This window comes from Bos indicus x Bos taurus, chromosome 21, assembly GCF_003369695.1.
Source record: "Bos indicus x Bos taurus breed Angus x Brahman F1 hybrid chromosome 21, Bos_hybrid_MaternalHap_v2.0, whole genome shotgun sequence".
NCBI classification, from domain to species: domain Eukaryota; kingdom Metazoa; phylum Chordata; class Mammalia; order Artiodactyla; family Bovidae; genus Bos; species Bos indicus x Bos taurus.
In genome coordinates, this window is record NC_040096.1 from 14,589,411 (window position 1) to 14,605,022 (window position 15,612).

General features: G+C 48.2%; 1 protein-coding gene across 2 annotated transcripts in view; it reads right to left on the reverse strand.

The window, feature by feature from the left end:
- Window positions 1–10,864: 10,864 nt before the first annotated feature.
- Window positions 10,865–15,612, reverse strand: part of ST8SIA2 (ST8 alpha-N-acetyl-neuraminide alpha-2,8-sialyltransferase 2) — a 72,364-nt gene continuing 67,616 nt past the window's right edge. For both annotated transcript variants that reach the window (XM_027521267.1, XM_027521268.1), the window contains one exon: window positions 10,865–15,458. In XM_027521267.1, the coding sequence (XP_027377068.1) occupies window positions 15,173–15,458 (286 nt within the window). In that variant the 3' untranslated portion in view covers window positions 10,865–15,172. The remainder of the gene's footprint in view (window positions 15,459–15,612) is intronic.

The window sequence follows — 15,612 nt, forward strand, 5'->3', positions numbered from 1 at the left end:
TCGATGGACGTGAGTTTGAGTGAACTCCGGGTGTTGGTGATGGACAGGGAGGCCTGGCGTGCTGGGATTCATGGAGTTGCAAAGAGTCAGACACGACTGAGCGACTGAACTGAACTAATAGGCAGGAGTGGAGTTGGTGTCTCGATTTTACCTTGCTTCTTCCAGCATCTTTTCATCAGTCTTGTTGATTTTCCTGTCAATTTATAATAAATTCCCTACACATGAATGAATTCTGTTCTGAAAGTGCGTTCTTAAGTCCAACAAAGTTAGCCTAGGTACCTAACTAACACCATTGGCTATATAGGACTGTACTGTAATAGGTTTATAATACTTTTTACACAAATAATACATTAAAAAAAAACAAAAAAAAGAAAGAAAATATTATTATTCTTACAATTGTTGTTGTTCAGTCTCTAAGTCATGTCCAATTCTTTGCAACTCCCTGGACTGCAGCACACTAGGCTTCCCTGTCCTTCACTATCTCCTGGAATTTGCTCAAATTCATGTCTGTTGAGTCAGTGATGCTATCTAACCACTCTATCCTCAGCTGCCTGCTTCTCCTTTTGCCATCAACGTTTCCCAGCATCAGGGTCTTTTCCAATGAGTTGGCTCTTCGCATCAGGTGGCCAAAGTATTGGAGCTTCAGCTTCAGCATCAGTCCTTCCAGTGAATATTAAGGGTTGATTTCCTTTAGGATTGACTGGTTGGATCTCCTTGCAATCCAAGGAACTCTCAAGAATCTTCTCCAGCACCACAGTTTGAAAGCATCAATTCTTTGGCACTCAGTCTTCTTTATGGTCCAACTATTCAATCTGTACATGACTACTAGAAAAACCATAGCTTCGACTATATGAACCTTTGTGGGCAAAGTGATATCTTTGCTTTTTAATATACTGTCTAGGTTTGTCATAGCTTTCCTTCCAAGGAGCAAGTATCTTTCAATTTTATGGCTGAAATCACCGTCTATGGTGATTTTGGAGCCCAAGAAAATAAAATCTGTCACTGCTTTCCCTTTCCTCTTTTCTATTTGCCATGAAGTGATGAGATTGGATGCTGTGATCTTAGTTTTTTGAATGTTGAGTTTTAAGCCAGCTTTTTCACTCTCCTTTTTTACCTTCATCAAGAGGTTCTTTAGCTCCTCTTCCCTTTTGGCCATTAGAGTGGTGTCATCTGCATATCTGAATTTGTTATTTCTCCTGGCAAGTTAGTACAATACCTTGGAAAGTACAGGAGTACAGCACAACGGCTGGCATGCAGGGGCTGGCATTGAGTGAACAAGCAAGAAGAGTTGGTGATGGAGGAGGGAGGGGAGGTGGGAGATGGTAGAGACGAAGGGTCGTCAGCGATAGGAGACGGAGGGCAAGCTGTGATTTCACTCACACACACCTGGTGTTGATGGAATGCACAGTCACATCTCTGCAAGTTTGAGACTTGCAGGTGTATATGTAGGGTACTTACGGTGTTACCTTAAATGGCTTTGAGAAGCCACCACTTTGTAGAATGGGCTTCTCTTCTGTCCTCTACCCTCATCTCTAGGTATGATTCAGAGGAGACACTCCTGTTAGTTTTTCTGCTTTTCTTTTTAACTGAGAAAGCAAATTGCGAAGCACCCCACTATTTACCAAACTGCATTAATTCCTGCATTCATCTCTTCCTCTTGTAAGTGGGGTGGGGGCTTGGATTTAAGAGTATATATACTTCATGTCCATGGGCAGGGTAAGAATAATGCCTTTGTTCAGGATGGGAAATTGGAGATAAACTCATTTTAGTGATATCCTGACTGATGATATCATTAGGTGCTGAGACCCTGCTCCTCATCACCGAGAATGGTCTTTTTGTCTCTAGGGCAGAAGAAAAATTATAGGCACCTGCTAGCCCAGCTGAGTAATTTATGGAGCTGCCACTTCTTTCCCCCTCAAGTCCTCTTCTCTATCTAGTTTGGCTCCTGTTAGAAGGTGGCAGGAGAAGGCAATGGCACCCCACTCCAGTACTCTTGCTTGGAAAATCCCATGGAAGGAGGAGCCTGGTAGGCTGAAGTCCATGGGGTTGCTAAGAGTCAGACACAACTGAGCGACTTCATTTTCACTTTTCACTTTCCTGCACTGGAGAAGGAAATGGCAACCCATTCCAGTGTTCTAGCCTGGAGAATCCTGGAGACAGGGGAGCCTGGTGGGCTGCCGTCTATGGGGTTGCAGAGTCGGACACGACTGAAGCAACTTAGCAGTAGCAGGAGCAGCAGCAGAATGTGGCAGGAGACTTCTATCATCTCTGAAAAAGATCAGGAGATAGCCAAGTTGCACCTGAATGGCCTATGTAATTGCCAACAATCTTGGGAAACTCTAGTATTTCCTGAAAGACTGTACTGGTGACTCAGAGATTTTCAGAGGTCATCACAGACCTTCTGAAGAGGTGCCTTAGATGTTGAAGTAGGGGCTTATGGGGACTCCCTTATGTACCAGCTTGGAAGTTAACAATATCAAGTTGAAAGTGAGCAAACCTCAGACAACTAGGGATCAGCTGAAATTGAGAGAGGTGGGGTTCAGGATGGGGGGGCACATGTATACCTGTGGCTGATTCATGTTGATGTATGGCTAAAACCATCACAGAATTGTAAAATAATTATCCTTCAATTAAAATAAATAAATTAATTCTTAAAAAAGAAACTGGTAGAGGAGATGTGGACATCCAGCATCAGGACCATCTGAGGCAGAATATCACTGGAGGGAGGGAGACAAAGCTGCATGGAAATGCTATGAAATAAGACATGTAAACTGGCTCCTGAAGTAGGAGAAATTTATTCCTGGATAGTTTCTGAAGATACACTGCAAGAGAATAGTATAGGTTATGAAAGTTTGTGTCCTAAACATATGAGACAGGAGAATGTTGTAGAAAGAATGTGGGCTCAGAAATGAGATCAATTCTCACTTGTTGGTTGTATGTCCTTGGACAAATTACCTAACAAATCTGAGCTCCATTTCTTCATGTGGAAAATGTAGAATAGCTGTCTCTATCTTTCTATCTATATCTATCTCCACTAACAGAGTACTTGGAAAAATGTGGACACTTGGTGTGTTTGTTGTGGGAAACTAATATTCATCCCTATTTCCTTATAAAGTCTCTGCTGTATTTGTGGGGTTGGATTCTGAGAACTACATTTCCCAGCATCCCTCATCAGCAGGATTCTGATTTAGACTCAGAATGGGAGGCATTCAATGTGATTCAGAAGCAGAAAATAGAAAGCAGAAGTCATTACTGCACCTGCAGATTTTTGGACAATCACATGAACTTCAGAAACAGTAGACATGAGCTTTTGCCAGGGTCTTCTCAGACCACCCCCTGAAGATGATATATTTTATGGCAATGAGCAGCATAGATCACCCATGGCCATTTTAAGGGTCTCTATACTTTCTTATTTCCTGAATGTTAGTTTTGGTTTTCCCTGACTTTATCATCTCCGTTTGTCCAATAGTATTGCAAACCTCTAACTCCCTGCATTAAATCTCTTCCTGCTCAAAATACCCAGAGAGGTTTCTGTTTTCCTGGCTCAATCTTACAAACATATCTGAGTTTGAAAAATACAGAAATATTGGTCAGAATGAATGATCTTATGTTTTCCTAATAAAAAGAGGAACATTTGAAACTCTGAAAGATAGATGCTTGGGAAATCTTGGCTCAGATTTAACCAGGAGGGCTTGAGGAAGAGAGGATGGGAAGTCAGGCATCTAGGTAAGAAGTGAAATTTTAAATTATTTCTCTGTCGCTGCCACTGGACAAGGAATTCTTGACAGCAGAATGATCTCAAGCAGAATGAATTGAACAAAGAAAAATGTAATCTAAGTGGCAAAATAATCTTCCTAATACTGATGTACATGAGACTGTAGGTGGAGAAGGGGAGGTTGAAATAAAGAGATTTACTCCATAATAGACAGAGATGCACCCACGTAACCTGTGGTGGGAGGAAGAAACCTATAATTGCAATGAAATGGTATCTCTTTAACGTTTTACTGGGCAAACTTCCTGGCCCTCTTTAAAGAAATGTCGTCTGCACCCCATTCAAATAGCCCTTTCAGAGTTTGGCTAAATGATAAGATTTGTCTTTCTATTATGTGAAGAAAAGCATGAGCCTTTCCTCCCAGGCAGACCACAAGGCACTTCACGGAGGGGATCTCAGGCTGTAACTTGGTGTAACAGAAAGCCTGTAATTTTGATGCATTCAGCAGTGAACGTGCGGTTGTCATTCTACTTGTGTGACTTCACTTCACGCTCTTCTTTCATGCAGTTTTTCAGTAAAGACAAAGGCTTATTTTTAATTGAAGTATAGTTGATTTACAATGCCATGTTAATTACCACTGTACAGCACAGTGATTCAGTTATACATTTTTAATATTCTTTTCCATTATGGTTTATCATAGGATACTGAATATAGTTCTCTGTGCTATACAGTAGGATCTTATTGTTTATCCATTCTATATATAAAAGCTTGCATCTGCTAACCCCAGCCTCCCACATCATCACCCCCTCAACCACCTCCCTCTTGGCAACCACCCATCTGTTCCTACGTCCACGATTCTGTTTCACAGGTAGGTTCCTTGGTGTCATAGTTTAGATTCCACATATAATTGAAACCATATGGTATTTGTCTTTTTCTGACTTATCTCGCTTAGTATGATAATCTCTAGTTGTCCCCATGTTGCTGAAAGTGGCGTTATTTCATTCTTTTTTATGGCCGAGTAATATTCTATTATATTTATGTACCACATCTTCTTTATCCACTCATCTGTCAGTGGACATTTTGGCTATTTCCATGTCTTGGTTGTTGCAAATAGTACTGTTATGAGCTTAGCGTTGCATGTATCTTTTTTGAATTATAGTTTTGTCTGGATTCACGCCCAGGAGTGGGATTAGTGGATCATATGGTGACTCTATTTTTAGTGTTCTGAGGAATCTCCATGCTGTTTTCCACAGTGGCTGCACCAACCTACATTTCCACCAACAGTGTAGGAGGGTTCCCTAAGACAAAACCTTATTTTAAACTCTGAGTCTGTTATCTTATTTTCCACACACACAAAAATCAATTAAGATAAAGAAGCAAATATGAAGAGAGACTTCAACAAGTAACAGGAGTGTGTCTCTTCCATGATTTGTTCATAGCTCCCCATACCAGATTGGGGTTGAGAGAACAGTTTCAATATTTTGAATTGTCCGGGTGGCTCCTTCGATCTGAGCTTCCATTTTCCTCTGCGGCTTGAGTGCAATTTCCTCCAATGCTCACATCTGATTGGTTGAGAGTAGAGTACCTAAGGGTTAGGCCCAGGAAATTCCCATCTTTACGCACCTAACCCACCCAATGCTTCCCTTGTGGCTCAGCTGGTAAAGAATCTGCCTGCAATGCAGGAGACCTGGGCTCAATTCCTGGGTTGGGAAGATCCCCTGGAGAAGGGAAAGGCTACCGTCTCCAGTATTCTGGCCTAGAGAATTCCATGGACTATACAGTCCTTGGGGTCACAATGATTCGGACATGACTGAGCAACTTTCACTTTCACTTTAAGCCACCCAAAGGGAAATTTCTTTGGAGAGAGTCACAGATGAGCCAGGGCGCTCAGTCATTCTGGGGTCCACTCAGTGTACCAGATGGAAGAGAGCTGTAATGAATGGACACGAACTAGGGAGGATGAGGCTAGTCAAAGCCATAAGGAGTGGGAAATGGAGATGCTGTAGCTAGAGCCTGGGCACAGTGATGCCAGTGGCTCCTGACGTGACGGGGAGCAGACTCAGAGCTCATCTGGGACATAGTCAGAGGAGCTTGTGGTTGCTGGGATGGGCATCTTTCATGTATAATTTTGAATTCCTATGCCAGAATGCATTAAGGTGTCTGGCTATTTCTCACTCCAACTTCTACCATTGGGTCGATGTGGTCAGATAATCTATTGCTTCGGAGGACACACATATATTAGGATAAGTAATGAACATGTTGATAATACTTGAACGTGTTGATGATAATTTCTTAAACTATTCAGGGTGTTTGTAAAGACTTAATATTGTCCACATATATACATGGATGTATTCTGCCCATTACCTGGATAGAATTAAAAGTGTTAAGTAAATCAGGACAGCAGATCCCCTACAGCAGGGACTGGGAGAAAGACGGGATTAGGAGGAGGGCGCCACAGTGCGTGGCCACAGTGAGGAGGCCAACAGCCCAGCTGACTGTTACTTGGGTAGAGCGGAGGGTGCAGCCAGGAACAGACTCAGCAGTCCCCTCTTCCCCCTCCTACCCCCAGCCCACTCCAGTTGTATGGTTAGAGGGTCTTCTGCAAGGCAAAGAATGGAGTCCTGCTCACCCCCTCCCCCAGCTCATGCAAGAGGTGCCATTACTTGTGTCTTTAGTGCCTCCTTTCTATCCACGTGACTCCCATTGGTGAGCAGCAAAGGACTGCCATCCTCCTCAGGAAAGACCCAGAGAAGATGGGGCTTCAGCAGCTTCTATGGTTAACTGCCACTCTGGGAAATGCTGTAGCATTTCCTCAAGGACTGGATGGGTGACAGGTTCTACGGTGAGAACAGCTGCAAACCAACCAAGGAAACTGTGACTAGAAGTGGAACGCTGAGGCCTTGGTAGCCATACCTCCGAGGAAGGCACCGTGGGAAGAGGACGAGGGCATGAAGGGTGGGCTTGGATTGCAACAAACAGGCTGACTCTGTGGCCCTCAGCTGCCGATGGAGAGGGCAGCTGCCTGTCCTTCCTCTGCCTGGCTCGGCGGAGACCATTACCCACACACGATCGAGGATCTCACGGATCCAGGTGGTCTCTCCAGGGACAGCATCTGGGTCTAGAGGGGTGGCTGGACCAATGGTAGCACAGCTGGTGCCTCCGGTGGGTTTTGTGAACTGGCGGAAATTGGCAACAATATGGCAGGCGGCGGCTTGAGTCATCCCTTGTCCTTTGCTGTCACCAAGGAGGGTGACAACTTCCTAGAGTGGGTAGTCTTAGAGTCTGTCCATCTCTCAAAAATTCACTCAAGGCCCAGCTCATCCACCATCTCCTCTGTGAAACCTGCTTTAAATCCCCCCAGCTTGAATAGGTGGTTCCCTTTTATCTCATTCTGCCATTGCCTGGGCTTCCCAGGTGGCGCTCGTGGTAAAGGACCTGACTGCCAATGCAGGAGACAGAAGAGACGTGGGTTGGATCTCTGGGTTGGGAAGATCCCCTGCAGGGCACGGCAACCCACTCCGGTATTCTTGCCTGGGAGATCCCATGGACAGAGGAGCCTGCTGGGCTACAGTCCATGGGGTTGCAAAAAGTCAGACACAACTGAAGTGACTTAGCAGGCAGGCAGACCATTGGGTGTGCATAATTGTTCCGTTAGACTCGAGCCTCCAGGGGCGGGGGCTGGATCTCCCATAATGCCCAGAGCAGGGCAACTCCTTGCTGGTGCTCAGTGTGTTCCTGAAATTGAATGAATGACTGAAAGCAGACGTCCTTGGGCACACTGGAACCTACTTGCCTGTTCCTGTTTGCTCCATCTGTTGAGTGGCCCTTTGTTGGGGGCTGGGTACGGTGCATGTGGACTACACCCAACAGCCCCCCCAGGACTGGATGGTCACCAATCTTCGGGTATATGAGAGGGGAGGGACCAGAGTGAGTGTGTGTGTGTGTGTGTGTGTGTGTGTGTGGAGAGGAAAGGGGAGCTGCCTTCAAAGGTATGTGGACTCAGTCCGTGGGGCTTCTTTCCAAGTTCCACATCCCCTCAGTAGTAGAGGTTGTCACAGAGAACAGACAAGTTGAAGACGAAGAGGCGGATATGAGTGGACTAGAGACCTAGCCGCCAGAGCTCAGCTGAAGGGTTTATGCTGGCCATCCACCCGGGGGACCACAGGGACTAAGTGTCACCAGGAGAATTCAGAGCTACTCTGTGCTTCCTCAGAGGGCCAGGAAAGCGGTCACATTGTAGTCTGTTGCCAGCACCCCAAGAAGAGACATTCGCCATAACCCTGGAGGGTGGCCACTTCCGTTTTCCAGGGCACAAGAAACTGCTATGGAGAACAAGTGCCCACTGAACACTTTAGAAGGGTAGGCAGACAATAAACAAGGGAGCAAATAGCAAATGTGTCAGGGTTTCCCAACCCTGGCTGTGCACTAGAAGTTTTTGTGTTTTTTTTTTTTAATACTGAGCCCCTCATTCATTTCTAGAGATACTGATTAAAATTGTCCCCACCATGGCCTTGGCAAGGGCGTCTTTTATGAATTTTCTCCAGGGTTGCATGCGTCGTGTTGTTTCCGTCGTGTCTGACTCTTTGTGACCCCATGGACTGTAGCCTGCCAAGGTCCCCTGTCCATGGGATTCTCCAGGCAAGAATACTGGAGTGGTTATTGCCATTTCCTCCTCTGGGGGAATCTTCCTGACCCAGGGATAGAACCCAGTCTCTTTTGTCTCCTGCATTGGCAGGCAGGTTCTTTACCACTAGTGCCACCTGGGAAGCCCTTGCCCAGGGTTGAGAACTACAAAATAAGTGAGATGATTCAGATGGTTTATAAGGACCGCTTAGCAGGACAATGTGTGTGTAATAGAGAGTGATTGACTCAGAGACCGGGGATGGACGCTCTGGGAGGTAACATTCAATTTGAGACTTGAAAGACGAGGTAGAGGTGTCCTGCAGGGATCTGGAGAACAAGTTTTGCAGGCAGAGGACACAGAATGTGCAAAGGTCCTGAGGCTGGAATGAGTGTGGCTAGGCAAGTTCTAGGAGAAGCAAAAAAGCCTGTGTGGCTGGAATGTAGTGAGCCAGAGGGGAGAGGAGCATTCAAGACTACATGGGCAATGAAAAGATGCTTTGAATTTTCTCCCCAGGGTGAAGGAAAGCCACTGACAGGTTTAAGCAGGGCAATTGCGTGAGCAGAATTCTGAAACTCAGAGCTGCATGCATTTCATTTGCTCCCATCTACCCCCACCGGACTTCTCTCTCTGCCCCATCCTTTATCTGCATTTTCACAATGACTCCTGCAAGGAGCTAGTTAGATGTAGTTAGATACCTTCTCCATTTTACAGCTGAGAAGGCACCAGTGTCGAGTGGCTCATCCATGTTCCCCGGGCTCTTGAACTGGATCCTCTGGTACCCATCCCAGAGCTCTTGCCCAGAGATACTCCTGAGCATGAGGAGCTGCCAACAGTTGCTACACTGAGTTACATGCGCTCCAACCCTGGTCGTCAGGATGTGAAAGCACAATATTGGCTTTCCTTGAGTGAAGCAGATCACCCCCAAATGGTCTTCTCTGCAATAGCCAGCTTCCTTTCAAAAGGTGCTGAGTCAGCCATCCCATCTCACAGGCAGCCCAGCAGCTCCAGTGTGACAACCTTGGTCTAGAAAATGACGGTGCTTTGAACTAAAATGAAGAGGTGTTTTGCAGCATCAATCTCACCCCGACTCACCTGGAATCTGCACTTCTCGTTGGCTGGGCCTGCCCTGCCGGCTGCACACGGGACATGGGGCTATCTCCCAAGAGCCTGGCTGCTAGCTCCTCATAATCTATTACTTCCCAAAGGTCTGGCTGTGGACAGCTGGTGCTGGATCAGTTTTTGAGAAGCATGTTTAATATTTAATGCTGGATTCATCTTCATGGCTACAGTATTTGGGGTTTTCTTGACACACTTCTTGGAACCCCTTGGGAACCCCATTTCCCACCCCAGGTTCCAGGGGGACATGGGATGGATTGGCTGGGGAAGTGGCAAGGAAGACCAAGAAAGGCCACCAAGGGCCTTCAGTGTCCTTGTTGTGGTTCTGTTGAACTTTGCCTACAGATCTGGATGATCTGAGGTTTGGCAAGCTCGATGCACTGTATGTAGAAACTGGCCCCACCACCTAAGGATGGAAATAAGACTCCTACCCTCATCATGAGGCTCAAGGGCAACGAAAACATTGCTTCTCTACAGTAACCATGGAAACCTCCCATTGCTGTGGATGCCCTGTCCCCACAACCAGAACAGCTCATTGTTCAAGGGCATTGAGGACCCCTCTGCCACCTCGATCCATTGCTCCAGGCCAGGCCTCAGGTTCCCAAAAAGAGCTGTAACTTGGCTCTCCAAGGTTCATCTTGATTTTGGTGGGTACCAAGGGAAAGAGCCCCGGAGAGGAGAAAAGAAAAGGATGGGGATAAAGATGGGAGGAGGTGATGACACCCAGCAGTGCTGACGAGAGCCGGGCGGGCTGGGGCAGGCCGTCAGTGTCACTGGGGATGCGGTGAGGGCATTCAGGAGGCAGCACGCGTGTCTGCAGCCCCATCTGACTGGCACCATTCACTCCCCTTCCTGTTCTATTCATCCTGGAAGAGGAGCCTGAATGAGGCATGAGGAGATGTATCACACAGCAGCCCCCTGGAGCTGGTAGTCTCTTCTGCCATCTGGACGGACAGTTTCCACCCTGTGACAACAGCAGCGGGAATGATTTACGAGGTCCCACAGCTCCACCCCCTGGGCCTGGTAAAACCTGAAGGGCTCTTATCCTTTCCAAAACAGAGCGGGATTTCGTCTGTGCTGAACACAAGCGGCGGTTCACACTGAGGTCCGCCTGACTCTCTGACTGACGCCCAGACTCACGAGAGCCAGGACTGTGCCTCAGATCGGTTTTCAGTTTACAGTGACTCAGCTGCACTGATTAACAGAAAAAGCCCTCAAGTGGGAACCAGAAGGCCTGGATGCAAATTCTTTTGGTGACCTATGTGGCTTCATGTGGTTTTTGCCTCAGTCTTATGATCTACACAGTGGGGATAATGATTTCTGTATCTTCTCAACTCACTGATTCTTTGGAGGTTCCTGTGGCATCATATGAGGCAAAATGATTTTCTTAATTATACAGCCCTTGATAGGCATTAAGGATTTAATCCAACAAACATTTATTGAGCAACTGCTGTGTGCTATGCACCACCCCCGGTGCCATGATGGACACAGATGAATAAAACACGGTCCCTGCCCTTGGCGAGCTTACAGTCTAAGACAGTCATAGGACAAGTGCACAGTAACTATAATACAAGGCAGAATGTGGTAAGTGCCGTGAGAAAGGGACAAATAAAGTGCTATGGTGGTTCAGCGGATGGAGAGATCCCAGTGGCTGGTTGATCGCGGGAGCTTCATGGAAGATGTGGTTTCTGCATGGGCCTTGAAGGAAGCAGAAGAGAGTGTTCCAGGGGATGGGAACAGCAAGACCAAAGGCACAGAGACAGAAAGACTGGGCACCTTTTTGAGGAATGACGACTATTCTAGATGGACCAGTGCAGGGTGTAAGGGAAGGATGGGGCCTTATTGGATGGCCTGTAACGTCAGGACAAAGACTTGCACATCATTTTAAAAGTTTGTGAATGGCTGGAGATTAAACAGATAAATCTCTATGGATGTTTAGGATAGATGGAGAACGTTCAAGCAGGCCCAGAGGAACCGGCGAGAGGAGACCGATGTTGAAATTGCCGGAGCAACCACAAGGCAAGGATGGTGCAAGAGCAACAAGGGGATGCGTGGAGAAGAAACCAAGATGACTTCAGGGTTTCAGAACTGGGTGGAGAGACTGTGGAAGAAGAGGAGGCAGAAGTGATAGATTTGGCTTCAGAGATGTTGAGTTTCTGGCGCCACCAGAACAGGTGGGATGAATGACCAGTGAGCAGTGTACAATCGAGCCTGGAGCTCGAGGGAGGTGCCGAGCTGCAGGAAGTGGAGGATGACTTCACAGGAAGGCGGGGGGTACTAACAGAGCATGCAAAGCTGTGATGAAAGGGGCCCGAGGAGAGGATGCTGCGGTGCGGAAGGTCTGAGTGTGGGCCAAGGAGGAGAGAGGGATACAACAGTCAGGTCTACTATGGCTACTCTCTAGATTAAGGTGAGGGTGTCAATAAATAAGTCATAAATACATAAATAAATAAATACATAAATAAACACTGAAGGGGCAATGGGAAAGGGGAGGAAAATCATGAGAATGTGGCCTCTGGGCACCTTGGGGACAGGGAACGTCCAGGAGTCAGTGTGGAGCTGAGCAATGCAGAGAGCTTGGTGATGAGAAGGGGCTTTTGACCTGAAGTCTCTGGTCCCAGGAGCGTGGAGGCCAAGAGGGTGTTGAGAGGAAAGATGGCACCAGCACCAGAGAGCCCCTCCCGGGCCTGGGGACGAGGGGATGAGGCCATGGGGGTCAGGACGGGTGGCTGGGTGCCTGCTGGTGGACACAGAGCACAAAGCGGGTAGAGTGGCTAAGGACCAGCGAGGGGATGGATGTTCCCTCAGAAATGGGAGGAAGACAGTGAAAGGGGAGGACAGAGGTCAAGAGATCCGGAGTAGACACTGCATTTCAGATGGCTCCATCTCTGCAGCAAAGGAGGAGGCTGAGAGTGGGGCTCAGGTGGGGGCTTGAGGAGAATGCAGAAGGGCGGAGGGGCTTCAGGGTGGGTGAGGACGAGGGGACTGGGGATGACTGAGGGTCAGGCGGAGGTTGGCTGACTGCACCTGCTCCTGGAGGCCTATGGCCACTGTCGTTACAAGGCATCGGATCAGGGTACCAGGTACCAGGTACAGACTGGGACTCCTTGGGGCTGCCCCAGGCTAGCCGGGCTGGGTCAGACGCTACAGTGGACTCTCAGGCAAACTGAGCTCTAAGCAGGAGGAGAAGACGGCTGCCTCCTGATCGTGGAAAGGTGGCTGTGGAGGGGAAGCCAAGGCCTTGGAGCTCCTGCCATCACGTAGCTGCTTTGGCAGCACAGGGCGTGCAGGTTGGGAGTGGTGACGTGTGGGCTGTCCTGGGCCCCCAGCACTCTTTAGAGAGAGCCCAGAGGCTGCTTTGGCAGCACAGGGCGTGCAGGTTGGGAGTGGTGACATGTGGGCTGTCCTGGGTCCCCAGCACTCTCTAGAGAGAGCCCAGAGGCAGATGGTCCCTGCCCCCTCAACTCTGTTAGTTTCAGTTTAAGGAACCAAGACCGAGAAGAGACAGAAAGAAAGCCATGTTTTAAAAAGAGCTCTGGCCCTTTGATTCCCCTGCAGGGAGGGGCATTGACAGGTACATGGACGCAGGGCTGACTCCGGACCTGACATGAGGCGCCTCTCTGCACTCGCCACTGGAACCTCCTGGAACCCAAGGCCTTGGCTAATCCACTGAGCCTGGAAATTCTGCCTGTTTCCCAGGATGCTGGAGGCTTCAACAAGGGAACACCTTCCAGGGCCTCTGAGATCCTCAGGGTGAAAAGCCCCTTGGAGAAGTGTAAAATACGAGATGTTAATTTCCACTTCTTTCAAGAAGTCCAAACCACTCTGTTCCCACAGAGGCTGTGAGGGCTGTTGCTTTTTAAAATACTCACTTTACAGTGCAAATCCCAAATCTCAGACTTCAAGTGTCAACAAGAATAGCAACGAGGGAGGAAACACAGGGATGCAGATGTGGTTCGGAGCTGGAGCGTCCGCCTGTGGGTTTAAGAGGTTCCGAGCATCCTTCCACCGCCCCCACTGGCTTCCCATCAGGCATTCATTTCGAGCAAATGTCCTGCTCTGAATCATCATTGATTATGTCTGGCCTCCTAGGCTTGGAAACAGATCTTGATCCCTTTTCTTAACTCCCTTCACCTTCAAGACAATGTTGTTGTTGTTTTTAAACTTATCTTTTGAATAGATTTTAAAACACTTATTTATCAGGCAAGAGAATGAGCTAACAAATCAAGCTGGCTAACGCTCATCTACACATGACCTGTGATTCGAGCCCCACGTTATCCGCATGGAGCCCAGGTTTCCCCACAGAGATTATATCCAGTATTAGGATACTGCATTTGGATACTTGGGTTTAAAAAAAAAAGTCTGAACTCTTCATCTTCATAGGGTTTGTGTCAAATTCTAAAATCACTGCCTCTGTGAAAACAGGGAGGTGGGGATGGACGTTGAACCCTCTCCCCGGAGGGCTGAAAACCTCAGTGTTGGAGCTCAGTGCTGGCTAGTGTGACCATCAGGATAAGAAAGCGACAAGAAAGTGACGCTGACACAGCAGTCTAGCTGCAGAGGCCCGCAGCACAGGGCAGAAAGCAAACGCAGGGGCTGCAGGCAAACGGAGCGCGGCCATGGAGACGCTTACCATTCTTCCCGGCCTCGCATTCTGGGGCTCCTGAGGCAACCAGAAAGGCAGTTTTAAAAGCATGACATTTATCTTTGCTGTGCCCTTTCAAGCTTTTGCGGCGGCTTCCCTGGTGGCTGAAGGGAACAGGACTGTCCCTCTGGGGACATTCTAACAGGGCAAGGAAGGAGGCTAACCCTGAGGATGAAAGCCCAGGCTCCCTTCCTCCATGACGGACTCAAGTTGCTTTAAAGAACCACCACCACACTTGGGACCCTCTTTTGCCTTATTCTGGGCCAGAGCACCAACTCTCTTGGTAGGAAGTTGTGACTTTTCAAAAACACGCTTTGGGACACCCTAGCAATTGGGTGTCATCTGCCTGCTCCGTGCCAGGTTCCTGGGGGTTCTTGCAAAGCTGGACTATGACCTGTCCACCGTGTCTTCTCCAGCCTTCTCCTCAGATCTATGGAGGCCAGTCTGGGACAGGCGGGTCAACCATGGTTCATCCCGTGGGCAGTTCAACTCTAAGTTCACGGACCCAAGTACTCAGCTCTGACTTGGCCTCTGCTCCTCAGGGACCATGTGCTCCTTTGCTGGGCTGAACATTCCAACCTCCCTCTTCTCTAAGAACAGCATCATGTTAGACATGGGTCCAGTTGTCCCCTCTGGGTCTTGGCTCACCCAGAATCCACATTTCTCAGAGGCTCGAGGCAGCTGTCCACAGGTGGCTCTCCGGTCACCCATGAGCCCAAAGACCTCTCCAATCCAGGAGGCAGCATGCCATCCCAAGTCGTGGGACTGGCTTCTTTTCACATCGAGTCCTTCTGCCCCCAAAGATGCACCGAGTCTCAATCTGGTCCAGGTGGGTTCTCCACACCTTCTTCTTGTGGCTTATCTGCCTAATGCTAGATGAACACCACACAGTTATAAATACTCAGGTCAATATATATATGCAGGAATAGATATATATATTCTGGTCACTGTTTTACACTTGAACAAAGAAAACCACTAGCCTGCTTGTTCTAGAGTCTGTGCCGCCCCGACTCCCATCTGCCTGTGGTGTAGCTGGCAGCAAATGTGAGCCACTGAGTCCCACCGGGCGCCCACCTTACGTGGCCCCGTCGCACTGGCCGACAGTCAGTTTCAAAGCCCCCTGCTCGTGGAGGCTCTTCAGGGCCTTGAACTCCAGGGGCATGGTGTGGGGGCTGGCCTGGGAGGTGTAGCCATACTTGAGGCTGTCGTAATAGTGGTACTTGACAGGATTCTGGTTCTGATCTAGTGGAAAGGGCCAGAAGCCATAGAGGTAGATCTGGTTGCAGAAACGCGTGGCCAGGGTGTACATCAAGAGGCCCGTGGTGGGTCTTTTGATGTGAACTTTGTTAGTCAGCCAGTATCTGGAGGAAAAAAGTGGAAAAAAAAGAAACACACAAAAAATTAACATGAGTTTATGAATTATACTTTCCAGGAAGGAGGAGACTTTTATCTTGCTCCACAGCCTGCCTCTTGCCACTCCAGCAACTGTAGATACCAATCGAGTGGCCGATTCCA